The sequence below is a fragment of the Topomyia yanbarensis genome, chromosome 1 (assembly GCF_030247195.1).
Source record: "Topomyia yanbarensis strain Yona2022 chromosome 1, ASM3024719v1, whole genome shotgun sequence".
In the NCBI taxonomy this organism is placed as follows: Eukaryota; Metazoa; Arthropoda; class Insecta; order Diptera; family Culicidae; genus Topomyia; species Topomyia yanbarensis.
In genome coordinates this window covers 150,833,599-150,861,593 of record NC_080670.1, presented here as the reverse complement: position 1 = coordinate 150,861,593, position 27,995 = coordinate 150,833,599, and the positions used below count along the sequence as shown (strand labels likewise).

Below are 27,995 nucleotides of genomic sequence, written 5' to 3'. Positions count from 1 at the left end.
GCGGATATTTCAACACCCCCGAGGTTGATAAACTTTCGCCGTGACTTTTTGGAAGCCATAGATTTGTTTATAATCCTTTATTTTTACCGTAATTTCCAAACATAGGTCTCGATACTGCAAAAATACTGCTGTATTTTCTCTGTAATCGACTTGGTTCTCAGAACTTCCCAGTAAACTCTATAGCTCTATACCATACTGAGTCAGGATCAATTTGTAGCATATCCTTGATTTTCAGCTCAGCTGTATACATATTTATGGAGAACCAAACCTCCGTAATTTCATTACTGCAAAGCAGTTACATATCAAATGATATGAAGTTCCGTATTCGGATTAACAAAGATCACATGAATAATACTCAGCATGCTGAATTGTAGGCATATGATAATTGAGTTTGCAATGTCAAGTCAGTGATCCGACAAGAATACTGCAAATGTGCTAGGGCAAATGCAGCAAACTCTTTGAAATTTTCGGATTAACATCCGGTAGTTTCAGTTTGAACGCAAGATTGCAAGCTACGCCAATGGGTGGCATGTTCGGATGCATCCTAAGAGCGAATCTTGTGCTTTGTTAAACTTATGGACAGTGGTAGAACTGATTTTTCTGAATCAACGAATTTAATCGAAGCGCCCACTCTAGCCAATTCGTCCGGCCATACATTTCCAGTTCTTAGATTTGTGTTCGTATTTTAGTTAGTTACGAGGCCAAACACCGACGCTAGAGACGTGACGACCTCAGCTGAGGTTAAAAAAACCAACGGGGGTGAGTATTCTTCGGTTTGTGTTCGACATGCGATATCGAATCTGCCGAACTAAGTGCTATCAGAGCAGCCTGACTGTCATAGCAAAAATAGATTCTGTTACCGCGAAGTCCCTGTTGAAGTGCCGATTGTACGCCACACAAAATCGCGAAGATTTCTGCTTGGAATACGGTACAGTATCTACCAAGCGAATGAGATTTGTTTAATATCATTTCACGACCATAGACATCAGCACCGGCTCGGCCCTTCAACAAAGAACTTCAAATTAGGGGGTGGGCGTAGCGTATTGGTAAATCGATTGCCTAGTACGCAGCGCACTTGGGTTCGAGTCCCGACCCCGCACATAGGGTTAGAAATTTTTCATAAGAGATATTTCTAACCCGAAGAGGCGAATGACCTTAAGGTTAAAACCTCTATAATCGAAATAAAAAAAAAAACTTCAAATTCTTCAAGTTGTCGCTCCATCCAACCAGACAGCCATTTCTCACGAGGAGTGGCTAGTTGCACGATCTATTGGGTTCTTGTTCTAGAGCCTATGGCGGTGTTGTCGAGAACGCACCAGTTATCGCCATTTAGACCATTCTCTGAAAATGGTTTAACGTTTATTGGATTGTCATGACTTCTCCCTTCTGCCACTACACAAGCCACCCGTATGCCCGTGTTGGTCTAATATTTGTTGTATAGACCCACTGAATGAACTTGGGTTTGCTTCCGTAAGATTTGCCAAAAGCCAGCAAGTTTTGAGCCAAGAATACCCCAACGTACTAAACTTAATCTGCGATAATAATTTCAGAGTCAAAGAACTGCAACGGAAGAGCTCCGGTTGCTATCCTTAGTTGCGAGAAAAGTACCATTTATATTATAAAAAGTGTGTTAATACGAATAACGGTGATCGTTACATAATAATCATCGGCGCTGTACGCAGCTCACCTGGGTTCGAATCCCAACCCCGTGTTAGAAATTTTTCTTAAGAGATTTTTCTAACCCGAAGAGGCGAATGTCCTTAAAGTTAAATCCTCTATAAACGAAATAAAAAAAAAATCATCGGAGAAACCATATGTCGGTAACCCAAGCTCATTTAGTATCCTCAAAAAGCCATCGGCGACAAGGTTCCATAGAAGTGGTGACAGCACACCACCTTGAGGGCATCCGTAGATATTCAGTTTCCTTTTCTCAACTAAACTAAATAGCCAAGTAAACCGCGAAGGTTGAAAGATTCAACGGCACGAGCACAATTCCTGACGAAATGATACCTAACGGCAGTCCTGGGTATGAAAAATGTTTTACTTTTTATCCAAAAATGCTAATAAAAAATTCTCAGATTAGGCTCACATTGAAGAGCATAAAGTTACCTCTAATTTGATATCAATTTCATGGAAATTGATGAAGCCGTTCTCTTGCAATCCGTGACACCAACTGAAAAATGCTGTCGAATTTGTTTATTAATATCGTTAATATATAGTTTATTAATTAATAGATTTAGTTTGATTTTGACCATTTAAATGTTAGTTCCTCCTAGATAACTTGTCAAACGTTATTTTAGCAAAAATAAATATTATTTTTTCAAAAGACAAAAAAAAATAGTGCACAAACTTGAATTATTTCATCGAATTTGTTGTAGTGCAAGGGCAAAAATATTGTGAACTATTTCCAAGAATTGCAGAAAAAAGTTTGAAGAATTAAAATCAATTTTATAAAACTTTTCACGTCTCCTGTTTTGTTGACGGTAGGAAACATTGCTTTTGTCATTATCAAAAAAGAGGGTTCCGCAAAATTATTGCCACCAACTGACCTCGGTCTCATTTGCTTTCCAAGAAATAGTAATATGCAGCGAAAATGAGACCAACAATTTATTTACAAATTTTTATTTATTCTTTTCGAAGAACTATGATTGAATTTATGAAGATAAGATCGATACCTAGGCGTTGCGTGAGACACGATGAACACAGCTGCGAAATACGTGATTATTGTCCGCGGTCCTACTTTCGTGGCCCATAAATTTAACGGTTCCAGCACTTCAACGATGTTGCTCACAAATTTAGGAACGTTTCGTTTTTCCACGCTGTTGGAAATGAAATTTCTTTCCCGGAATGTGTTTTGTTCTGACAAGCCTGTTTCACTCAAGTTAAACTAGAATTCAGATTCGCGAGCAAATCATTCGCTCATTTACGGAACCACTTTGAAAAACGGTTGCTCTAAAACCCGCTCCACATGGTTCTTTTCCTTCCGCTTTTAATAGCATGTGTTAGTAGCTGTATACCGTCACTGACTAGCACCTCTGATCGTTGTGATTTGGCGCGCATTTTAATTCGTTCGAGACACTCCTGTCGTCGCGGAGAGGCCCACGCCTCCACCAGTTACAAACCAAATCGGACGAGTTACAATTGGAGAGCACGAACCGAGAGAGCTCGCACCTGTGTTGGTTTCCCCATATAAAAGCCAGTGTCCATTCTTTGCGTGCGAGCTGTTTGTAAACAAACTTTTATCGCTGTCGACCACTTGTCCGTCCTGGGGTGAGACAGAAACCACTTGCCACATTGCGAAAGAACGTTCGAAAACGGAATCCGTGCGCGTCCGACGATCCGAGAGACATTAAAAGTTCTGCGCCCTGTGTGTGTGTCGTTCTTCGGGCAGCTTTCAGCCCCAGTCCAACTAATTGTGACAATTTTTGCGCTTTCCAGTTTAATTCGGAAGAAGAAAGAAAAGTGTCCGGAATAGCACCGTCATCATCTTCGTCATTATCAGCGTTACTATCTACTGCAGCATCAGGAAAATTTGCGGAGAGAAAGTAGTGCTATCATCCACAGTCTATCGGTGTCCGGTTTTCTCCAGGATTTAATTGAATCATAATACCAAAAATGAACACTTTGGTGAGTACATTTACATCATGAGCTATAAGCTGTGCGATTCGAGAGTGATAAAATTATTTAGGAAGATCGGTGCAGAACATTTATAAGTGGAACGTGGTAGAGTGTCTAAATGAAATGTTTTAATAATGAAGTCAACTGGTTTCGGTTACGTTGGCGGAGGCTGTCTCTTCAGCTGAGGAAGAAGTATTCCACGGTGAATGAGTGGAAAAAAGTATGGGGTTTGAAAATTGAATAAACTATGGTAGTGATGATCCGGTAATCTCCTCTCCAAACCTAAAAGTACACACCTTTGCCTTGACCTTTTCCGTCAGTTTTTGGGCTATTCCAGGGTCGCAAACCGTTTACGAAACACTGAATTTCAAAAGTTTTAATGACGCTTTTCCGTACACTGCCAGAAACGACCAGCTTAGAAGTTACGAGGTGGTTGTATTGCACTGGCATTTGCCTAGTGTCTAAGTCTCATATTTCATTGCAATGTAGAACGTTTCTGTGAACCACTTTCTGTACAGTTTCCTTGCACGAGTTTTGGCCATCTTGTTCTGCTTGTTGCTCCGGTTCGGTGCCTTTCAAACTTTGTATAAGTGTAGTTCAAATCGTTTTATTGTTTTTTGCACAAAACAAAACGAAACTTTTGCACACAAAAAACCTCCTGACTCACCATATAAGGCCCGTTCCTCTGCTTCGTAGAAGTCGTGGAAGTGCAAAACTGATTTGTTCGATATTTTGACCTACCATCGCTTTAGTTATCGCTTTATTTTGTCTCTAGGATTCTCCATAAAGTGAATATGATTCAGCTTTTAAAGAACTTTTATTGAAAATTTACTTTCACTTTTACTTCACTTTATTGACAGATGTGCACATACTTCGTTACAATATTTTTTAGCACACACTTAAAAATATTTACATCTCGTAAGATGCATATAAAAGGTGCGTCACAATTCATTTAAATTTACATCCAAGAACATTTAATTATATACGTTGTGCACAACTCTCAAACTTCTTGAGCCAAGGTTAACATCGAAAGAAATACGTCACAATGTAGTTTACTTCAAATGTAATTTTCATTTTTTCTAAGTGTGCCTATATAGGTTTGAAAAGTAATTGCGTTATTGAATTCTATGATTGGCTGGGAGAAAGCGCTCGGATGGTAGATGAAATGTGCATATTGTGGCAGTAAAGCATATTGTAACCCGTCTGCGTAGGCCTGCAATTATGAACGTGTTTGTTCAGAACTGTCGGTTAAATGAAACTTTTAGTTAAAATAAATTTACTTTCTTGAAACATCTGCTATTTGGCCTCATTCGCTTAGTGAACCGCAACAGGATGCAAGTGTTTTTAGCAAAACGCACGTATACGAGCGATTAATTACCGCTTAATGTCTCATTATACCTTAGTCCAATTCCACGCCATGCTCAATGCAGAAGCTAAAAATCGCTCCGCTGCTATAGCCGGGCATGTAATCAAATTTACCGTGCACCGCTTTTTCTATTTTCAAAAGCTAAAATTCATCCTTCTACCTAGTGCGTGAAACGTGAACAAACAATGAGTGACATTGCAAAGCTTACTTCTACCTCGATGCGGTCAAGCTGTGCCAGTGGCGTAGGCAGGGGGGTTTTGGGGATTAGACCCACCCCCCTCCCAACCAAAATAATTGAAATAAAATTTAATTGAAGCTGATTAATTTAACTAAATATTCTACAAAATATTTTTGGAATAATATTCTCTGATTTAAGCATCATGAGGACGTCTGGAAAATTGTTGGAAGGGGATTTTGTAAGCCGAAATCCCAGAGTTGTCAAATTACTTCAATGTAAAATAAAATAACTACCTGAATTATCATGAGCTCATTTTTGGAAAGATGCCGCAAAATATGGATTAGAGACAATTTTTCGAACGGGAAGCTAAGTTTGAATAGGTTGATTGTCTATGAAACATACACGCTCAATTCGGTTCGGCAATTTCCCAACAGCCGTGTAGTCAGCAAATTTAGAAACTGATATCACAGTAAAGTGAGATTTGTTTGCTGATTTTTTGTGAAATATTTCCTGAGTCACAGCTATGAAACGTCATTTTCACTGAGATCTCAGCTAAAAAAATGTTTACTGAGATCTCAGTTGATGAGATTTTTAAAAAAAAGATGCGAAAAAGCTGAGATTCGGCAGAAAAAATTAAGTGTGTAAACTTGCTCACCGAAAAGTTGCATACATTTCAAAATTTGCTGTAAATGTATTGTTTATTTATTTTATTTATTTAAATAAATAAAAAATAAATAAATAAATGTATTGTGCATTCAACTCAGACAAAAATTAAATATGGTTAATAACAAGAATAACATTTATAAAATTAGTTGGAAGATGATGCAAAATGACGTTTACAGTTTCGCTCTACCAGGTCAGGCTCGGTTTTTATAAACATTTGATTTTTGTTGTATTATCAATTATATGAGTAGCCTCTAAGCAGGATTGGAATTAATAAATATTTCAATATATTTTAAGTAGTCGGCTGTTCGGCCATCTATGGAAGTTGTCCTTCAATGTCAGCTTCTTTCTCCGAACAGCCTAGATAAGCCATGTAGTGTCTGTAGTGGTTGTTTCAACCGGCTAAGAATTACATTACGGACTACCTGTTCCGGTGGTTAAACCCCACCAAACAGGGAACCCTAATTCCATAGTGTCATGCGACCCGTGCTATGGGTAAAATTGTTGAGGGGGTTTGAAATATTCTCAATGGCGAACGGAGCCTGGGAAGAGTTGGGCGAACTCCCCAGTATGCTGTATTATGCAGCGTAACATTCACTCTACGCATCGAAGTTTTTTCACCGACGATTCGCTTAATTTTGCCGAATTTTTGTTGGCTGGGTGTTTCCTGAGACTCTCGACTGATGGTAGTTCGGTGAAGTTTTGCTGAGTTTCGATTATTGAATTTCGATGTGTACAGACGAACCTGTTTAGAGGCCGTGTGGTATCCGTCCAAGAATTGAGCTACTGGGTCCCTGCTACCATGTCGTAGGAGGCGACTGAAAGTAGGAGACCCTAAGTTAAGGTGTAGTTCCGTGCCGATGACTTAATGACTGGAGGGTCTAAAATATGCCAGTTGCGCACGGAGCATTTTGGATTTTGCACTTACTGTGTTATTCGAATCTCTGACACAGTGGACCATAATTTTCTTCGCAAATCGTGGGAATCAAATGATCGTGTCCCATTTAAACCTGGTATGGCTCGCTATATGCGTTATCATCCCAACTTGGCTTGGTGTCCTCTAGTTGTTGTGCAATTTTTGTTGAAAATGACATGTATAATACTCTAATCAACAATGGTTAGAATAGAACAAATCAATCTCCAGCATAAACGTACAGCAACTATGAATTTATCTCGACTCATGCAGGAAGGTAAAGCTTCCGTAGCATTGGTCCAAGAACCGTATTTCAATAAAAGAAACTTCTATTTTGGAAGGTTACTTAACACTGCCTTCTTTGCTTACAACAAGACAGGCATGACTAACCCACGTGAAATGCCTCGTGCTTGCATTCTTGCTAATAAGGCTATTGACGCGTGTCTCATATTGGAGATCACAACTCGCGATATCCGTGTTGTTACAGTTACACTGACTGTCGGTAACCTAAACAAAATATATATATATATATATATATATATATATATATATATATATATATATATATATATATATATATATATATATATATATATATATATATATATATATATATATATATATATATATATATATATATATATATATATATATATATATATATATATATATATATATATATATATATATATATATATATATATATATATATATATATATATATATATATATATATATATATATATATATATATATATATATATATATATATATATATATATAGTTCAGCATATCTACCGCATAACGAGTCATCTCCTTCTGATGATTTCAAAATCGTTGTATCATATTGTAGCAGAAATGGGCTTCCGCTCATTATCGGCAGTGATGCGAATGCTCATCACATCATTTGGGGCAGCTCAGACATCAATCTGAAAGGCTCTGAACTGATGGAGTATATAAGTAGTACGAATCTCCATATTCTGAATGTGGGAAACCGACCAACTTTTTCGAGGTCTGGGAGGAAGGAGGTGCTAGACATAACGCTTTGCTCTGATAAAATTTCGAACGAGCTGGGAAATTGGCAGGTTCCAAATGAAACTGATCCGTCTCTATCTGAACATAAATATTTATTTTTTGATCATTTTGATGTCACCTTCAATGTAATCCTAAATCTACAAACTGGGACCTCTTTTTGGAAAACTTGGCGACTAAATTTCATCGATATTTTCCAACAATTAGTCAACTAGACGACTTAGATGACGTAGTGGATACGACAAACTCATTCATAGTAGTATCCTACGAAGAAGCTTGTCCACTTCGTATTGTTAAAACGACTAGGGGAACCCCGTGGTGGAGGGTTGAGCTTGAAAGAATGAAGAAGGATATGAGAAGAGCTTGGAATTGACGTCAGCGTTATGATTCCAGGGCTTTCAGGTCAGCTCGTAGTGCCTATAAGAAATGTCTTAGATCTGAAGAGCGGGCTGGCTGGCAAAACATATGCACTAATGTCTCTTGTCTAAATGAGGCTAGCAGGTTAAATAAAATTCTCCTGAAATCGAATGATTTTCAGATGAACTCCTTAAAATTCAGATGGTGTTTATGTGACGGACGAAAAAGATGTTCTTAATTGTCTCTTCGACACAGACTTTCCAGGTTGTATCGATCCGGACCTGAGCAATGTTCACAGATCTCATTCTGGTGATTCGGACTCGTGGTTTCCACTGAATCGGTCCAGTGGGCAGTTGACAGCGTTGTTCCATACAAATCACCCGGAAAAGATGGAATACTTCCCGTGACAGATTTTTGACATTTCGATAAAAATTTCACAGATTTTCACAGATTTTCGGAAATTGATTTGATTGATTTTTCACAGATTTTTTTGGAAATTTATCACAGATTTTCACAAGTTTTTTTCTGTTCTTGTCATCACAGATGATAAAAAGATTTTTTTTGCCGAAACATAGATTTCAATGTGGCATCCCTGATTGAGGGTGCTTTTGACAATGTGTCCTTCCAGTCTATTCTGGAAGCGACGTGCGATCATGGGATACCTGCATGTATCTTGGGTTGGATAAACGCAATGCTTAGTAACCGCATTCTTTGCTCGTCACTGCGACAGGTTGAGATCAGAGTTAAAAATAATCGAAGCTCTTTGTTGACGGCTGAATGAACCTGTTGCGACTCGCGGTGAATAGAAAAAAATATTCTTTCAACTATCCATGAATGAATAACAGTTGAATATCGTACAATATATTCATTACACTAATTATCTAGGAAAATGTTTTCAAATGTCGATAAAGCATATGAAACAACAATCATCATCGCTTACATTGTGCCAGGGCCTACTTCGATGCGTTTGATTCGTTGCTGCACGGTCGCTCCGTGTAATAATCGGAGCCGAATGAAAATCTGCATGGATGAATGGGCGGTTTGTTCGTTTGACATTTTCAGCTGCGTCACTGAATATTGAAAATGAATGCGGCTGAATATGATCAATTTTCATTCAATGAATTTGAATATTTTTAACTCTGGCTGAGATACAGAAGTTGAGTTTTTGCGCTTGTCCTCAGGGTCACGTTTGTCATGGAACTTGGTAGCCGATCGCTTGTTGAAGAAACTCAATGAGCTTGGATTTCCAACCTACAGGTTTGCTGACGATTACCAAATACTAATTACTGGACTTTGCATCGGAATAATCTTTGACTTAATGCAACAAGCATTAAGGGGCTGTCGAACAGGGGCGTCGGTAAGTTAAATTATCAGTTAACCCAAGCAAAACTTCACTGGATCTTTTCACGAAGCAGCGAATATCAACCGGGGTTCGTTCCTTGCAGTTCTTTGATTCTGAGCTACTGTGTGCAGATCAAGTCAAATACGTTGGAGTTATATTGGATTGCAAACTGAATTGGTCTGCTCACATTTAGTTCAGAGTCAAGAAAGCGTACATTGCCTTCGGGCAGTGCAGACGAACTTTTGGAAAGACCTGGGTTCTTAAACCTAAATACATCTATTGGATTTACACGACAATTGTACGTCCAATACTGTCATATGGATGCTTTGTGTGGTGGCAGAGGGGAGAGGTGATGACAGTCCAGGCAAAGCTAAACCATCTGCAACGAATGTCGCTAATGGCGTTGAATGTTGCTTTCGCCACGACTCCGACTGCTGCTCTTGAGGCACTTCTAAATATCAATCCATTACACATACACCTCAAACAAGAAGTTATCATGTGCATACAGACTGCAGGTTACTGGCTTTGAAACAGTAATCATGTTGATCTTGCTACCAGTCATACACGATTGGTCACAAATAGTTACATGGGGTGAAGATATTTTTGCTCCCACCGATATTACCCTCACATGTAATTTTTCTTACAGGACATTCCATGTGAAGTTTCCCTCTCGAGAGGAGTGGTTGTCTGGCTATATGAAAAGACAACAACAAACGCAAGTGGTCTGTTATACTGACGGTTCTCTGATGGAGGGACGTGCTGGTGTCTACTGTCGTGAAATGAAATTGGAACAATCTCACTCACTACCTGTGGATACTGTACTGTATTCCAAGCAGAAATCTTTGCGATTATGTGTGGGGTACAATCGGCTCTTTAACTGAATTTGTCCGACAGAGTTATAAAGTTCTGCTCCGATAGCCAGGCTGCAATCAAGGCCCTTAGCTCAGACAAATCACGGTCCAAGCTAGTGATCGCGTGCCGAACCTAAATCGAAGAACTAAGCATTGTCAACACTATCTACCTTGTCTGGGTGCCCGGACATTTCGGTATTACTGGAAATGAATGGGCTGACGAATTGGCCAGGACAGATTCAGCGATTGACTTCGTTGGTTCTGAACCCGCCCTGCTAATTTCGACAAGTTGGATAAGGGAAAAATACTGTCCTGGGCTTCGTCCCAGCACTGCAATTATTGGAGAAATTCACAAACGTGTCGCCAAACGAAGGCGTTTCTAGAACAACCGTGCCCAGTGATTTCGAAAAATCTCCTACATTTTTCGAAGCATCACTGCGGCATGCTGACCAGGGCTTTAACCGGCCACTGCAAACTCAATTATCACATGGCAACTATTCAGCGCACTGAGTCTTTTTCGTGTGATCTTTGTGAATCCGACTACGGAACCTCATTTCATCTGATATGCAACTGTCCATCAGTAGCACAATTGCGATTTCGAGTTTTCGGCCGTCCTTATATAGGCGAAATCATGTTTGGACGACTGAAACTCAGAGACATACTAAAGTTTCTTATTTAATGTGATAAAGAGCTTTAGGCTTACTCGCAGGCAAGTTGAACCACTTGTGAGTTTAACTTACCTGCTGTTTGTTTTTGTTTTTGTGCTGTTATTTTTCCCACCCTTCCAAGTCTACTTCTCCACACCTGCTTATTCTTTCCTTCCGCTCAGGAAGTGATGTAAACATACGGCAAGGCACAGATCTCCGACTACATACGGCAATTTATTCTGATTCCTGATTCCTGACCTTCGCCTTATTGAACTTAGCTTGAAACATATTTAGCCAGGCATAAAACCATTACTACGAGTACCTTGAATTGATGGAATACTTAAGCAGTACAGATAGAGGAAATCACAGAGCAAGAGGTGTTAGATGCAACTCTCTGCTCGGACAGTATTGCGCATGAATTGGCTCGTCCGAATGAGTTCGAACCGTCGTTATTTGATCATAAATGCTTCATCTTTGATCATTAAACTTTTACCTAGATACCGTTACATATCGTAATCGCAAGTATACTTCTCTAACGGATGTGCGTGCGAAAATGTCTAAAAATTAGTTTGCGCAACTGTATATTGCTAACTCAATTATCATATTCGCTTACAAACGTTTCTATGTATGTATTTAACAGTTTAAGTCCAACTGAGACTGAATGTTAATGAGCTGAACTACAAATAATTAACCTAAAGTGATAACAAACGGTTTCGAAACTGTGCAGAGCTAACTAATGACGAAGTCGAAGATGTCGGTAAAATCGTTGAAGCGACGGACCATTGCTAGTATCGGGCTGTTGGCAGCATTGTTAGTGTTGTGCATTTCAGTCTGCAGCAGTGTTCGAGGACGAAGAACCTCGTAGATGATTTGCTTTGTCAATTATCGATGAGAAGTGATAGGTGTACGTTAGCCTTTCATCGAGGATGACAGCCAAATCTTTTACATGGTCAACGCGTTGCTGCTGAGTTCCAGCAATGTTGAACTTGAAATTAAATATGTTTGTCGTTCGATGAAAGCTGATAAAAAGGATTTAGCAACACTAAGAACCATCTATTTGTTTGACGTAAAACCAAGTCATTTTTGATGCTCGTATATGTTAGGGTCAGGAGATGTAAATTTTTTCTAGGTGTGTAGTTTTTTTAAGTCGTCGATGAAGAACAGTTTCCCTCCACGCATTAAGAAGAAAACCACATCATTCACGAAGAATGAAAACACTAGCGGACCAAGCGTACTATCTTGAAGAACACCAGAATGGTTGGAAGAGGATTCTGATACATTATCACAAATTTGAACCACGACTTCATGGTGAACACGGTATGATCGAAGCCAACGGCCGAATCGGGCAGTGCATCCAAGTTTATCAAGCATCGTTAACAGTATCTCATGGTCAACAGTGTCAAATGCAGCCTTAAGATGTGTCCATCTGCAGTTGTTTGGACATTTGTTCTGTACAAAAGGATGTGAAAGAGACCAGGTTCGTCTCCACCGATCGACCGGGGAAGAAACTGTGCTGATAAGTGCTAGTGTAGAGTCGGCAAGCTGAGAATAGTGCCTTGTTAGTGAGCGATTCGAAAACCTTCGACTCAACTCGCAATGAAGTTATTCCACGATAATTGTGATAATTTTCGATGTTGCATTTGTCACCTTTTTTATACAACGGAACCTTATATTATATGATGTGTAGCTGCCCTACAGTAATGCAATTGCGTATCCGGATTTTTGGTTCTCCCTGCTCAGATGAACCTGTATACAGCGAGATAAAACTGAAGAATATGTTATTGTTGCTAGCACAGTGTGGTAAAGACCTATAGGATTTATCAGCAGGGTACATTTTTACTTCAGAAGTGAAGAATCCAGGCTGTTTACTGTATTGTGATGTGTTCTCATTTTTCATTTGCCTAACTTTTTCTTTCACCTCTCTATCCCTTCCCATCAGGAAAGTGATTCTGAAGTGATTGCACAACATCGCAAGGCACAAATCCCTGAATAACATGAGGAACGCCAATCGAGCCAATATATTCTGATTCTTGAAACAAAGAAAGTTTGTTATTTGAAGATATGACTCAATAAAAAAGTACGTTTGTTAAAAAAAACCTTGGGCCTTAGACCAAGCAAGCCTTGCGTAGGTCGCCAAAAAATGGTCGTACCAATTTAATCAACTTCTATGAGAAATAAAATTACGGACATTGCATTATGATTCTATACCGTTTCATCAACCGTGTTTGTCCAGGTACAGCTAACTGAGTGATATTGCCTCGTTATGTAACCGAATTGAATAAACAAATTATAGTTTGTTTGCAATGCTAAATGTAATCTGAATTACATTTTTGTAAATCTATTCAATAACATGTATTACGAAATCGCTCCACCGACAACGGTTGCTTTCATTCCATCCAAGAGGAAACGGATTGAAACGAGTCCCCAGAATAAAGTTACATCTGCTGAGAAACGAAAATGTGATTAAAAATGCAATCATGTAACATATCGTACCCAACCAACCGGTTCGACATAGTGGTTTATGTTAATGTTGTTAATTTTTTCTAAGCCGATCTCACTTTGATCGAATATAGGGTAGTGTTCTTATTATGGCAGTAGAGACTATTGTGACCTTATTTCGCACCTCTTGGATTCGAACCGAGCATGTGAAATAATTTATTGTATAATGTACTATTTTGGCTAAAAAGGTGTGCAATGATTAGATTAGCTTTTTTTGTTGATCAATTATGAATTTTGGTTAAAATAAAATTACCTTCTATCTTAATATCTGCTAAATCGAAACGGGATACAACGGCGCTTAGTAAAACTATACCATATGAGCGAACAATTACCGCATCATATACCACTATTCCGCCACAAGTATATTAAACAATGTACTGGTACATACCCTTATTTTAACTGGATAATACATTTATGATTAATTCACCATAAAAGCACTCGTTTATCGCTAGAATATGCATAGGGATAGAATACGTGATTCTGAATTGCGAAGGTTGCATTTTGCGCCATGTTTGCTTCAGATACACTACCACAATCAAAGCAATCTCTCCAGCATACAGGAAAGAATCAGTAGTGCGGCAAAATTTAAACATAAACTTTAAAATATATTGTAATGTAATGAATCATCTCAAGTTATTCAACTCATTGCTGAATGCAGAGATTCATCCGCACATCAAATTCGGCTGGTGACAATGTAATGATTGATGTGAATCTAGTCATTACCAGCAGACCCGATGAGAGGGGGGTCAGCCAGGGCAATTGCCCTGGGGCCCGGGTCGTATTTGGGGACCCGCGTTTTTTCCCGTTAGATGGCGAACACGTCCGGTATTCATAGAAGAGCAATAAAAAGATCAATAGTAATTTCTTTGTAATCATTCATCTCATTAAATTGTTATTGTCATTGTAAGCGTAATGAAAATTTTATTTGATAACTAAACGGTTTTAAGAAAATTGTCTACTTTGTGTACAAGTTAAACAAGCGGATTTTATTGCTTGAATCGCCGGAATACACTACAAAATATTGAGGAGCCAATTCAAAGTATATTTGAAAAAAGCAATATAGCGTCAAACAGGAATGCGAGCGCACGGATAAACGCATCCGTTCTCTTCTACGTTCGCTTATTTGCTGGTTGTGCCGGTTGTTAGCGTGGAGATACTGGGCGTGATTGTTGTTGAATGAATATTTGTTCCTGTCAGATCCGTAGATGTTGGTTTTGTAACCGTTTGTGGTTTGGCATAAGATAACGGTGTGCTGTTTAGGTTATTGCGGGTGGGCTTTTCTAGCTGCTTTTGCATAAAGTTTTCCGTGGTTCACTGTCTTTTTGCAGAATTCGTGCATAGGAATCTTCCATGGGTGCATATCCAGTGTTGTTTGATGAAACGTCCCATTTTCGGTTGATCCGCATAAAATGGTTACGTATGAAGGAGTTGGTTTGTACGGAAGCATTCTCACCACAAGAACAACGTTAAAGACACCCGGGAAAATGCGAAGTTTCAGCTGTTAAGGAAGCCACTTTTCTGTATCTTGACATAAATTTGTTAATCTCAATGTTAGCAGTATGTGAAGATAATTCATCTAAGCGCATCTCTCTAAAGCCATTGTCTATATATATCTATATATACGTGGATGATATTGTTAACGTGGCAGCTTTCGTTGGTGTGCTGCACGTTATTCCGTGAAACAAACGACTGTGCTTCTTAATATTTGATATGGTACATTTGCAGGGCGTTAACTTCTCTCGGATTGAGCACAATCTGCACGTTTAGTAATTGTTTCACTTCCCGAGTAGCCCATCTTACAGGACATTTCCAAAAATCATTAGCAATACAATTCGTCTGCAGTCGTTTTTGCCGTGTGTCTGTAGCGGAACGATTTTTAGTTTCTACTCTGGGGGAGATGAGAAATGACCTTAATTAACCGATGATTAAAATGGTTTTTTTTTTGCATTTTTTTATTTTTATAGCACGCTCAAGTAATTTTCCCCCTAAAAATGCATTGTTTTGAGACAGAACGGTGATTTTGGGCCTCGCCAAAGATGCGTGTGATGTCTATAAGAACCCAATTATTATGTTCGAAATAAAGAAATCAAATAAGTTCAGTTCTTCCAACAGCAGAGGTACTCGGTTGCCCACTGTACTAGCAGTTGTTTTATTTGCGTCTGATTACTGAGTTTTGTGTCTAGACATAATAAAATTTATGTAAAAAGAAAATCTTTTTGATTTAATAATTTTAACGAAAATTTTGAGCTGCATCTGCTACCTTCTCATTTTGTTTACAACAAAAGTTAAAAACTGCTCCGCCGCTACCAGCAAATAAATCAATCCATGTGTCGCTTTGTCTGCACCAGCCCGGGAACAACGTGACAGCTCCCATATATTGAACTCATATGCAAATTTTGTGGTGATTTGGTGATGTCATGGCGGCTCGAATGAAGCAAAATTTGAAAAAGGCGCATCCCATATATTATTTTCCATATCTGTAAAAAATAAACAATTTAAGCATTTCTATCATCAAATTTATTTCGCTGTTCAAATTAGAAGCTGTTCTCATTCCGCTATACTTAAACAGAAACATAGATTCCATTTTGAATTTAAAACATCCAAAATAAAATAAATTCGATTTTGGGAAATACAAGAAGATGACTTTCAAAAACAAGCCACTTCCACTTATATTGAAATTCCCGAAAATCCTCCGGATCGAATCAATATCTCCCCAGGCATGCCTCCGGTAGATGCCGTTCCGTTTGGTTTCTATCACACTGGAGTAAATTGCCAAAATAATTCTGAAGGGATCCGTACCAAAACCATCACAATATCTCCCGGACAGAAAAATTGCAAAAGTCGAGCAAAACTCGAACTCGAACAAAATTGTACATTCCTGGCAGCACTCTTGTTGAAACCGAGCACTACCGGTTTGCTGCCAGAATTCTGATAAAAGCACAAAATCTATTTAAAACCAATTTAGCTAAATAGGTAGAAAATCCCACATATATTATTTATTTTCCCGATCAAAATACTAGAATTCTTGACGTTCTTAATGAACTTGAAACAAGATGTCGTAGGTTCACGAATTGTTGAGCTTGGTGATTTTCTTTTATTGGCCAAAATGTTTTTCATTTATATTTCTGGAGAAAAAAGCGCCAATGATTTACCGACTACAAACTTCACACAACAAGAAAACTAAAACATTTTGGAGAAGGAGCTGAGCCGGTTGCTAAAAACAACGACTTCCAGTCAAATTTATAATAGGTTTTATGTAACATTGCTGACGGTTTCCAGTTAGGGATAAATTTATTCTCTAATAATAGTTTTCTTTATACACATTTTGGAATACGCTTTTTCTAAATGTTGTTCTAGCCGCATTGACGGCGTCCAAAACACACGTAACGAAACACGCTTTTCTCTTGAAACTTTTTCGTTGCGTTGTTCGTGGTACTCGTACAGAGTAGGCATACTAGCGCCACCATCAAATCGGTGGTACATATATGAAACAAGCACTGTCTGTCTAGTTGTCCCTGGGTTGATCGTAGCACCTGCAGATCCTATTTTCCTTACCACTAACCTTACCACTTCCCCAATATTTCCCATCAGGGAAATGAGGCAAAACGATTCATGGCAAGGCACAAATCTTTGATCAACATGGGGAACGTGTCATTTGCGCCAGATGCTACTGATTCCTGATTCCTAAGTACCCACAAATTGAAAAACTCGCAACTATGGCAACTTTACCCTATTTGGATACCGCGGAATAAGAAGCTGTCGAAATTAACCCGTCTGGCACTAGGGTTGTGGTACCGGTAATACCGGTACCGAAAATCCTGGGAATACCGACCCATTTTTGGTACCGTAATACCGGTACTGAACAAAAGCCAGTACCGGTATTTTCGGTACAATACAATTTTTATGACAAATATGTTAACTCTGCAGGGGGATCTGTTTCAAAATATCGGTCTGCAAGATAGCGTTTAATTATGTTAATTTGTCTTCTAGATAAATCGTTGAGATAACACCTTTGTGTGAAAATGAGGTGGGGCCATCATCATAATAATTCTAGAAATTAAAGTTTTATTAGCGACATTCTGATTGGTTTCCATTATTCACTGGATGGCGCGTAATAAGACTATGGTCTAAGTCGTGTCTGTATTTGGTTTGCTCTTAAACCTTTATAAAAGAACGAACATCGATTTAGTAGCTAACACTTTTAGACTTGGTGAACTGCTTCAAATGGGGCGATTTGTAATTATTGGTGATCGAAAAATTCAGCAAAACTCCATAGTTTACAGGAAAGCAAGGAGCCTTGATATACATTAGAGAATAGTAGGCAAACGACCTTAAGTGTCGGAACCAATTTTCAGAAATGCAAGAGTGGAAATGCGATTAATCTGCTCGGATTTACTGCCATTCTCGCTTTGATTTACTGTTGGTCATAGGGTTTCATACATGTACCATCTGTTCAAATCGACCGAAAGTCGCACCACTTAGCAGTTATTGATTTCAAAGTGGCCTAGATTTCGAAATAAAAGAAGATGCCCTATACGAAAAATATCTTCTGTGAAATAAGTCTTGCCATTCCGAACCAATTAAAAACAATAAACATGTTTTTTGATCAGCACAAATCAATCATCTGAAAATAAGATCATCAGTTTGAGCATTCAATTTCAGTTTGAAGCTTTTTTCGATTTTTTTAAAAAAAATATTCGAGTATCGGTACTTTACCGGTACTACCGGTACTGAGGGCTTCAGTACCGTAGTACCGGTTCTCGCCAAAAAGGGTCGGTACTGCGAAGCCTATCTGGCACGCTATCTGTGGATGTGGCAATACGATTCAACCGGAGTCTAGTAGAAACCACGGACTCACGAGTTTCCCATGGCTGAAGAGGAACTAACTCATGCTGAACTAGAGGACTTAAGTTTAAAAGGGCCCGGCAGCATTACAATCCTTGGGGAACCGACGCTGCTCTCGACGGCCCTGATTACCAGTTATTAGTCTTCGCATGATTAATTCCTGCACACGCATTTCAGGGAGTTCTTCTTCTAACAGCTGGTATAATTCTTTCATGTGTGCAACGTTTATGTTTGTTTTGATCGGGTGAAAAAGTAGAATGATTCGTTTTACAAATCATGGGACGGCGTCCACGATCGGGATACTCGCTTTGCGTTTCAACCAAATGTTTTTTACCGATGTTGTGAAATTTGAGACTCCAAGGAGGCATTGAATTATTATAATACATACACAGAATAGAACACGTATGCCGAGAATTGAGATATTTCTGAAAAATAAGTATTATATAGATATTTGACAAACAGTACATTTTATTCTGAGAAAAGTCATTAGAGAGGATGAGCATAGCGTAGTTGGTAAATCGATTGCCTTGTGCGCAGCTTACCTGGGTTCAATTCGCATTTATTGCACATAGGGTTGGAGATTTTTTTAAAAGGGATTTTTCTAACACGAAAAATGGGACGAATGACCCGAAGATTAAAAATTGAACAATAAATTTTTTTTAGATAATTTAAAAATTGTTAAAAAAATAGTGCGTCTCTCCTCCGAATACGGCCAAAATAGGCTCATTACCGTATTGCAATCCCCATTTCCATCATTCGAATAACAATCCCTTCGCAACGTATTCTAAGGCGCTTTTAATTCAAATTTACCTTCCCGGTCGGCGATGAGAATGCCAAGCTGTGCTGAATCCCAACAGAGCTTTTTCCATCTAACTCCAATTTTGCTTTTAGAAACCCTCGGGAAAAAAGCCTGCTTACGACTTGCCAAGCTCATCGTATCGTTTCTTTTGCGGTTCTCCAGTTCAGAGACAACGTAACGGTGACTGTAAAGCCGAGAATAATATTTTTACGAACGCTCGTGGCTTTTGTCTTTGACCTCGCCATGGTTTTCTCGAACGGCTCGGTGCACTACAGTGTGTGCAGATGGAAAATTGAGGGCGAGGAAACGCGATCCTTGATTCCCACTGAGACACGTTCCATATTTTTTCTCTTCGTTTCGGAATTTTATTTGGTTCGCTTCACTACCGTTGAAAACTCAATAGTGAATTCAATTTCTCACGTCACCGACCGGAAGTGAGCATAGCTCGATGCAAATAAAACAATTATTTATCGCGACCCTGCTGGGTGACATGAGTACAGCGTGATGGGTGTTTCGACGCTGAAATATTGTTGCGTTAAATACATTTCCAACGAATTTGCTGAATTGTTTACGATGGTAAACAGTGAATTTTTCTTTGGAACAGGTGGGTTGTACATACTGTTAATGATCGCATAATTGTCCCATTTTCTATGGGATTTCCTATCTTTATGAGACTAGTCTGTGATCAAAGGCAGTATAGGTATTGGCAAATATAAAGTAACTTGTTATTATTCCATTGCATTGTTGAAAATTTGGTCTCAAGGACAGCTGGGAGCAATTGACAATAATGGTTTGCAATCATTGACAGTGTTCCATTTGGATTTCGATAATGATTTTTTTTTGGTAATTGGGAGCATCGACGTGACAAATGGCAGAATTCGTGCATGCACTTTTATTAATCGAAAACCTCGGATGTAGGTCGGAATGCATTCTTTCTTGCCTCTTGCACATTATGGAAAATTGTTCTGCATACTGGTTCTCAACGTGTTTCTGTACTTTAACCTATTATATAATAGTGTATGAAGTTTTTCGGTCCCATGGCTAAGTGTTAAAAGCCTTCGGAAGTAACAAAAAACTTTACAGGCCGCCGTAAAATGATTTCGATTTTTCTTATGTTTTACTCGTTTCGTTTATGGACTACTGAGGATACCATTCCTTGTCGTTAAAGTTTTTGAACGAGCTCACTCCACACGCTGGGGAAAAAATGAATCTGGATTGAAACATTGTAAAAAATGTACGTAACATTCCTTTCCGTTTGCACTGCTCAGAGCAAATGATTTATTTAAAATTCACACCAGCTTGCTTAACAATTTTAACTCAATTCCTAGATACATACAGTGAAGACTCTTTTTATCAGCTCGTTGGTTAATTTTAGACGGATGAAAAAATCGGCAAAATCGGGACATATATTTTTCTTTCTTTTTAATATACCAAAGCTATTAAAATATTCTGTTTTAGTCTCTAGATATAGCCTCATACTTTTTCTGATGATTTAGTTTAAATTTCCGTTGTGACCCCCAGCGCAAAGTTTTTAAAATAATAATTTTTTTTATTTTGCATATTTCGGATCTCTAAGATAAGAAAAATATGCTCAAGAAAGGATTTACTCGAACTCAATTTGGTTGAGCTGTTAGAGCCCATCAAATTACCAACTATCAATTTTCATACGAGACTGATAAAATCGGGTCAAAAGCTGACAAATACGGGGGCTGATAAAATAGGGGGCTGATGGAATCGGGTCTTCATGGTATTCCCAATGATCTACTTGATTGTAATATTTGATAGAAGCACAGCTTTAACCTACCTTAACATTTTTGGAAAATACATAAAGGTCGAAGCCAGTAAAACTCACTATTAAAAATAATATTTATTGCATCTTTGCGCTTTTTCGGAATTATTTAAAGTTCTATTCCGCGAATGAAATTTCCGAAGAAAAAGCCAAAACATTCAATGTACCGCTCTAATTAGAAGTATAAGTATCAATTTCATGAATACCACTTTACCCGGCAGTTTGCAGATGCGAGCCGGTTATTTGTACATCCAATTAGACATAATTAGATGGCCGGAAAATGAAAGCTAATATTTTTTAGTCTTCCGTTTTCCATTAGTAAGCCATTAAGGGCAGCGCCGAAGGCGAAGGGACCATCATCAGGGAATCATAGCATTATAAATAAGTCGAGCAAGAGTTCACGCTGAAATGTCTTGTTTGGTTGGGTGTGTTTTTGTTTCAATGATCAAACTAGAACCGTTCAGCAAAAATAATATTTTAGTATTCGTTAGTATTGCTCGCCATTGTTTATGCCTTAATTAAAGTAGAGCTTCTACGATTTTTTCATTCTGTTACTACATCCGGTCAATGCAAACCAACAAGAAGGTGAAATACGGCATCCGAGATGATGCTCTCCTTATTCCGCAGGCAGTTCTCTACGTTTCAGGAAATAAATTTAACCGTTTGCTCAAAGACGAGGAAGAAATTCGAATTTGCATTTTGTCCTCTGTTAACGAAATGAAAATCCCTGTAAGCAACCGTAATGATTTGTTCTTCTATTTTTTGCTGTTTCATTTTCATTGGAGAGACTGATTATATTAAAAAATAAAACCGATGCAAATTCAAATTAAATATTGCTCCCGCTTCCGTTACTCAAAGGCTTGATTAAATAATGTAAATTTGGAAAGATGGTGATTCTAGAGAGATCATCGTGAGTTTCGGTATAAACTTATGTTAACAGTTTTTTCGGCATTTTTAATTAGCAAGGGACTGGAAGGTGAAGTATATTTTTCAATATTTAGAGCCATAGTACTCAAGGGAGAGCAAGGTGTTGAAAGGAGAAAGTTTTAGAAAAGCGTGGAAGGATCATATATGCAAGCTTAGAGCTCACCGGCGACTTAACCCTTTGTCTGCTACCGTAGTGGTCAAGGTCTTTTGGCATTAGAAATGCGAATCACCTGAGTCTACGGTATGTCCGAACAAGCGCAAAGTAACTTGTTACTTCATGCTGTCGGAACCGACCGCCGGTGAGCTCTAAGCTTGCATATATGATCCTTCCACGCTTTTCTAAAACTTTCTCCTTTCAACACCTTGCTCTCCCTTGAGTACTATGGCTCTAAATATTGAAAAATATACTTCACCTTCCAGTCCCTTGCTAATTAAAAATGCCGAAAAAACTGTTGACAAATTAACTCAAATGGTTAACAAAAAAATGGTAAAAATAAAACTTATGTTACCTGATTTATAACGTAATAACTTTTTCGATTTGCTACAAAACAGCCTGAATGCCTTATGTGTGATGTCTGAGGTGTACCGAAGTGCTTCTACTCTGTCTTATTTTTGACCGAAACACTCAAGGATATGGAAAGGTTCGGAAACGTAGACATAACTTTAAGCATTAATTTAAGTTTAAGCAATTATGAATATATCAGGGAGCGAAGTTCTCTGTTATTAATATTTTGTCAATGTTGGGCGTGTCAATCTTTTCAGTTAATGTAAAATAAGGAAAAAAATTAAAAAGATGTCCACCTTGGAGTAATAATATAGCACAATCATGAAGAGACGGTCTAATCGTCAAACCAAATAACGGAACGACTAGGGTTGCCACTCTCCGGGTTTGACGTGGACACTCTCCGGGTCTCCGGGATTTACACCATTTTCTCCGGTTCTAGTGAAGCAATGAATAATTTTATCTGAACTGAATACCACAATAGATCTAAGTACTGGCCACTGTGGTTCGTCTCCCACAACAACAAAACTGAACTGAAACGAATTCTTCTGTCGTAAATACTGGCGGCACCTGCAGCGGCCATTAACTGTTGGCCAGTGAGAAAAGCTTCGTTCTTTTGTTGCAACTTTCCTAGTGTAGACTAGGTCCACCGCCGGGGATCCGTTGAGTAGTACGTGACGTTTGCACCGAGTTTGGGTCGTCGGGGCGCCAGTCAACCGGACGTCAAGCTTCACCGGAATCGCTGGTCCGACCTCGACACCCTACTGGGTAGCTCGTGAGTAGGCTAGATCCACCGCCGGGGATTAGACCGAGTTGACCGCGTCGCACAGCTAGCAGTGGGTCTTTAGGGCGCTGGTAAACCGGAAGCTACGCTCCACCGAATCGCCGGAAAGACCTCAGTACCTACTGGATGGCCCGTTGTGTAGGCTAGATCCACCGCCGTGGACTAGATCGAGTAGATCGGGACGACGCGGAGAGCTAAATGACTCACGGAAACGAACATCGGTATCAGGAGAAATCTACCGCTCGGTTTCAGGAGAACCTCCCACTGTTGGGGACTACACCGAGTAGTTCGTTCGTGAACAAGTTATGGCGGAAGCTGAATGGCTCATCGGGAAAGTAGAGCGAAATGGAACGAGAGGGAGCCAAAGGGCTCAAGAAATTGTGATGCTAAAACCAAATAAGAATCGGTATCGGGAGAACTTCCTTCGCCAGGGAACTCTCCGTCGGCATAAGCTAGATTCATCTCCGGGGACTAGACTGAATAGACCGCGACTAGACACCACCAGTCGCGGGTCGTCGGGCCGAACTGACCTCGATACCTGGCTGGTTGGCTCGGTTTCGGGAGAACTTCTCTCACCCGTTCCCTGAGACATTTGCGTTTTTGTACATTTTTTCCCGTCTTAGAGTTTTCTTGAAATTTTTTTAATACTCTCTAAAAAACATACACACAGACATTTTGCGATCTCGACGAACTGAGTCGAATAGTATATGAGACTTGGCTCTCCGGTTCTCGGTTAGAAAGTCGATTTTTAGAGCAATTGCACAACCTTTCTATATGAGATAGGCAAAAGCTAAGAATATCAGATGAGTTTGGTCAGCACTTTTCTAGGGCTCCATGTTCATAAAATACCATTGGCATCCAAGAGCCGGAGGAATCTGAAAATATAATTTATCGCTTGAAAAGGGACTTTGTAAACACTAAGTTATCTGAATACACTGATGAACAATTTTTGTAAGTTCTTGTAAATCCAGTTATCCAGTTTATCAGTAGGCCATGCACAAATATAAACCCGATAGAATTTAATAATTTTCTCAGATGATTTTACATCGATTTTCTACAAAGTTGTAAACGATGAAATTTTTCATCATATTTTCTCTTTTAGTAATATCTTAATATCTATAGTACCAGCTTATTGCAAAAATGTGTACTGGTTTCGTTTTCAAACAAAACTTTTCTTGTTCAAATATGAATGTTTTCCAATGTATCGATTACAAATCAAAAAGATATATTCTATTTTCAGCACTTTCAGAAAAACTAAACAGAATTTTATTTCATCAAGTTAAACCAACGTTAGAGAGATTTTAAAATTTCAATCTTTTGCTTCGGATTAATGTTCAATGCTCGTTACACCGCACTTTCCGTTAGAGTACTAACCTGATATTTGGCCAAAGTCCTTCCAGCACATGCCAAACGCCTCATCAAAATCGGAGCACATCAATACGCGTTGTGACAATGCTTTGAAAAAAAAAACTGGCTCTTAATTCGAACCATCGAACTTTGAACAGCTGTAACCCATGTAACAATTGAAGTTTTATAGAATGCTACAAGTGCAATCTAAGTTTTATGAACGGCTATAAAACTACCATAAAACCTCAATTGTTACTAAGGAACATTTTTAGGAACATTCCAGCATCATATTTTTTTCGAAAAGTTATTAAGTGTATCTTGGACTTTGCATTTACATTATGAGTTACATTTTTCTGAAAAATATGAGCGACCGAAAATAAAAGTCGAAAGTTTAAAACATGCTTTGTAAAATTCGCTCCAAATATATTAGAACATAAAAACCGGTTTTGTAAGAGTCGTTGTAAAAAAACTTTCAGTATAACTATCGGAAAATAAGTATATCCGATCCTTACAAAGTAGTTTTTAACCGACTTTTAATCCCTTGAACATCACAGTATACGGATGCTCCTGCGAACGAATATTTTTATTTTTAACAGATTTTTATACTGGAGGTTCATCCTTGCCGAGTTTTACGGGTGAAAATATTTTAAGCGATTCTTATGCTGAAGGACCGTCCGATTTTGACTCTTGAAATTTCTTTCCGATTTTTATATCCTTGCGACTTTTATATCTTCGGTTGCTTATATGAGATCTCTAGAAATTAACCCTTAAATGCGCAATGTTGTTTTAAAACAACATCCGGGAAATCATCTAAAAATTATCGCATTAACGTGATATAGTTGTGAGACAATTTTTACAAAATTCTGAAAAAATTGATTTGCGCCTTTAAGGGTTAAAATGCAAAAAGGTAATCCTACAAATTTCCATACAAATTTCATACGCAATGTTGTTTACCTGGTCAAAACCAATCGACCATAAATTTTGCACTGATGTTTGAAACTCTAAATGGAATTAAAAAGATTTACGTTTTTCCATTTCTGTTACATATGGATGTCGAAAATTCAGAGATCTTCTTTTTACTGCAACGTTTGAACGTGTATCAACATGCTTTTTGCTCGAGCGACAAATGAGGCGAAAAAATAAATGCTGCACATTAAACTTCCCAATATTCAAGGTCTCTTGGTTGCCTTATATTGACGGCTCTGTCTGAACTAGACTTGGAAATTTCGGTTTATCGCCGTGGGTACCGAAAGCTTTCTAGTCTAGTCTAGTCTAGTCTCTAGTCTACACATACACAGCCTATACATGCAGAAATCCTGGAAAATTTCAAACGTTCGCCTACAATTTGTTTTGTCAATATAAATGTTTGTGGTATATATGGTGTGTGACACAATCATTAAACCGGCCAGGCCAACTGTGCAGCGTACAACATGAAAATGATTCAAAATTGTACGGCAATTAAATTATTCATTTAATAGAGAATTTAATCAACGAACCAACCTTGAATAAGGAAGAAACGTAGACAACCGTACCAACCGTTTCAATTTGATGGGGATTTAATAAATCGTTGGGAGTGACGTGGCTAAGAGGGTTAATGTCACTCCTTTGGTTCCTGGGATGGGACAGAGGTATTTAACCCTACCCAGGCTAATGAGCCTAGGTTACAGAGCCTTTACTCGCTTGGTTTTATATTCGAGTCGCCCTAATGCTTACAAAATCAATATAAAATAACGGTTTCGAGTGAATCTAGAGAGAATCTTATCGAATGAGGTGGATGCGATTTATTGAAAACGATCTAGAGTAATACAACATGTTCGCTTCTCGAAGATTTAGTAAAGTAAGCAAGGGAAAAATACTCATGCAAAATGAGAGTTTGATGTTAATGTATTGTCGAACGAATTTAGTCTACAATTGTAAAATCCAACATCGCACTAGCTGTATTTATAAATAGCTCTGTTAAATAGTACTGGAAAAATTATGCGGATAAATCCAACTCCAGCTTCATTTTCCCACCAAACTAACGCAAAAGTACGTTTTGTCTGTGCTGTCCATTGGAGAAGTGAAATGGTACTGTCTACACCTGTGTATACAACTAGAGTTTCCGTATTTGAAGGTACATAAGCCAATCCATAAAAACAATACTACTTTACATTGGTAGGCGAAATTTTATTATGTGCTTCTTAAATAAGGATTGGTCAAAACTAGCAACAAATATATTTTTGCTTCGCTAACGTTTGCTGACTTCTCCTTTACAGGAAACTTTCTGTTTGCAATCAAGTTGGTATTGTGTTGAACAAACCAAACGTTATAACAGGTTGTTTCTCACACAGCATGTTTGGTGCAGATTGAAGGAAGGAAGTTTGGTATAAGGTGTTGGAAAGAACAGCAGATCAAATTTAATTCTGGGAAGCGTGGGAACTTTTTTCAAGTTAGTGTTAAGCGAATAAAGTTTTCAAAAGACGATAAAACTGCTTTTCCATTTCAATTCTGGACCACGTTTAGTTTTATAGTACCCGTATAAAAAAAGTTTCCATAGCTCTTATTGCAAAAAAGTATCAGTAATCTTCCGTTGGATTATCCCTTAGTAATTCTAACTGTTATTCCTTTATTTGTTTCTTTCAATAGCTCATATTGTCCGCGATAGTGACAGTAATCGCAGCTCAAAAAGATTACACCACACCGGTACCGATTCTAAAACAGATTAACCGCCACAACGAGGACGGAAGCTACAGCTACGGCTATGAAGCAGCCGATGGGTCATTCAAAATCGAAACAAAATATCCAACCGGAGAGGTGCAGGGTAAATACGGATACATTGACGATGTCGGTAAACTGCGCGAAATTGAGTATGGAGCTAGCAAAAGAGGATTTGAGCCAGTTGGTAAGTTCATCAGTAAATGATTGTTTTGTTGTAATTTGACATTGAAACCATATTATCTGTTTCAGGTACCGACATCAACGTTCCGCCGCCAACATTGAACAACAACAATCACAACTATCCGGCGCTGGGTCCAGACGAGGAAGACGATGGGCAGTATCGTGAGGACCCTAGCATCTATTACAAGGACGCACGCTACAATTCGAAGCCAGTAGCTCCAGCATTCCAGTCTCGCCCTGCTCCGGTTCAGTACAATGCTGGTCCGCAGCAGTATTACCAAAACAATGTAGCGGCTGCTCCGGCTCCCGTTGCTCCAGCGTATCAACAGCCACAGCATCGGTTCCAAACACAGCCGCAGTACTATCAGCCACAGCAGCGTGCCGACTATTGGCACCCGAATGCCAAAGTGGATATCAATACTGGATCGTACTCGCTTAGCTACACCGGTTGATCTTTGGCTTGACTGATTTTTTTCGGGATCTAGTTAGTTTCAGCGTGTATGTGTGCTCCTAAGTCAAATCAACTGCCTTAAATGCCAATAAATTTGATATTATGGTCAGCTCAGGCCGTTGTCCAGGAGGTACAGTTCGACTAGTGATGGAACTTGAGGAATGTATTTGTGTTAGTCTGTTTCAAGAAAATTCCTGGGATGGTTTTC

At 38.7% G+C, this 27,995-nt stretch overlaps 1 protein-coding gene across 1 annotated transcript; it reads left to right on the top strand.

Moving 5' to 3' along the window:
* The first annotated feature begins 3,203 nt into the window (after positions 1-3,203).
* On the top strand, positions 3,204-27,995 carry LOC131677261 (pupal cuticle protein 27). Its single transcript, XM_058956983.1, has 3 exons — positions 3,204-3,627; positions 27,085-27,340; positions 27,406-27,995. Exons 1-3 carry the CDS (start codon positions 3,616-3,618, stop codon positions 27,786-27,788), a joined length of 651 nt encoding a protein of 216 aa, XP_058812966.1. The 5' UTR covers positions 3,204-3,615; the 3' UTR covers positions 27,789-27,995.

Bases quoted from the DNA above. Each gene is read 5' to 3' on its own strand.
- LOC131677261 (XM_058956983.1), top strand. The intron at 27,341-27,405 runs GTAAGTTCATCA...TATCTGTTTCAG, and splicing joins AAGAGGATTTGAGCCAGTTG to GTACCGACATCAACGTTCCG.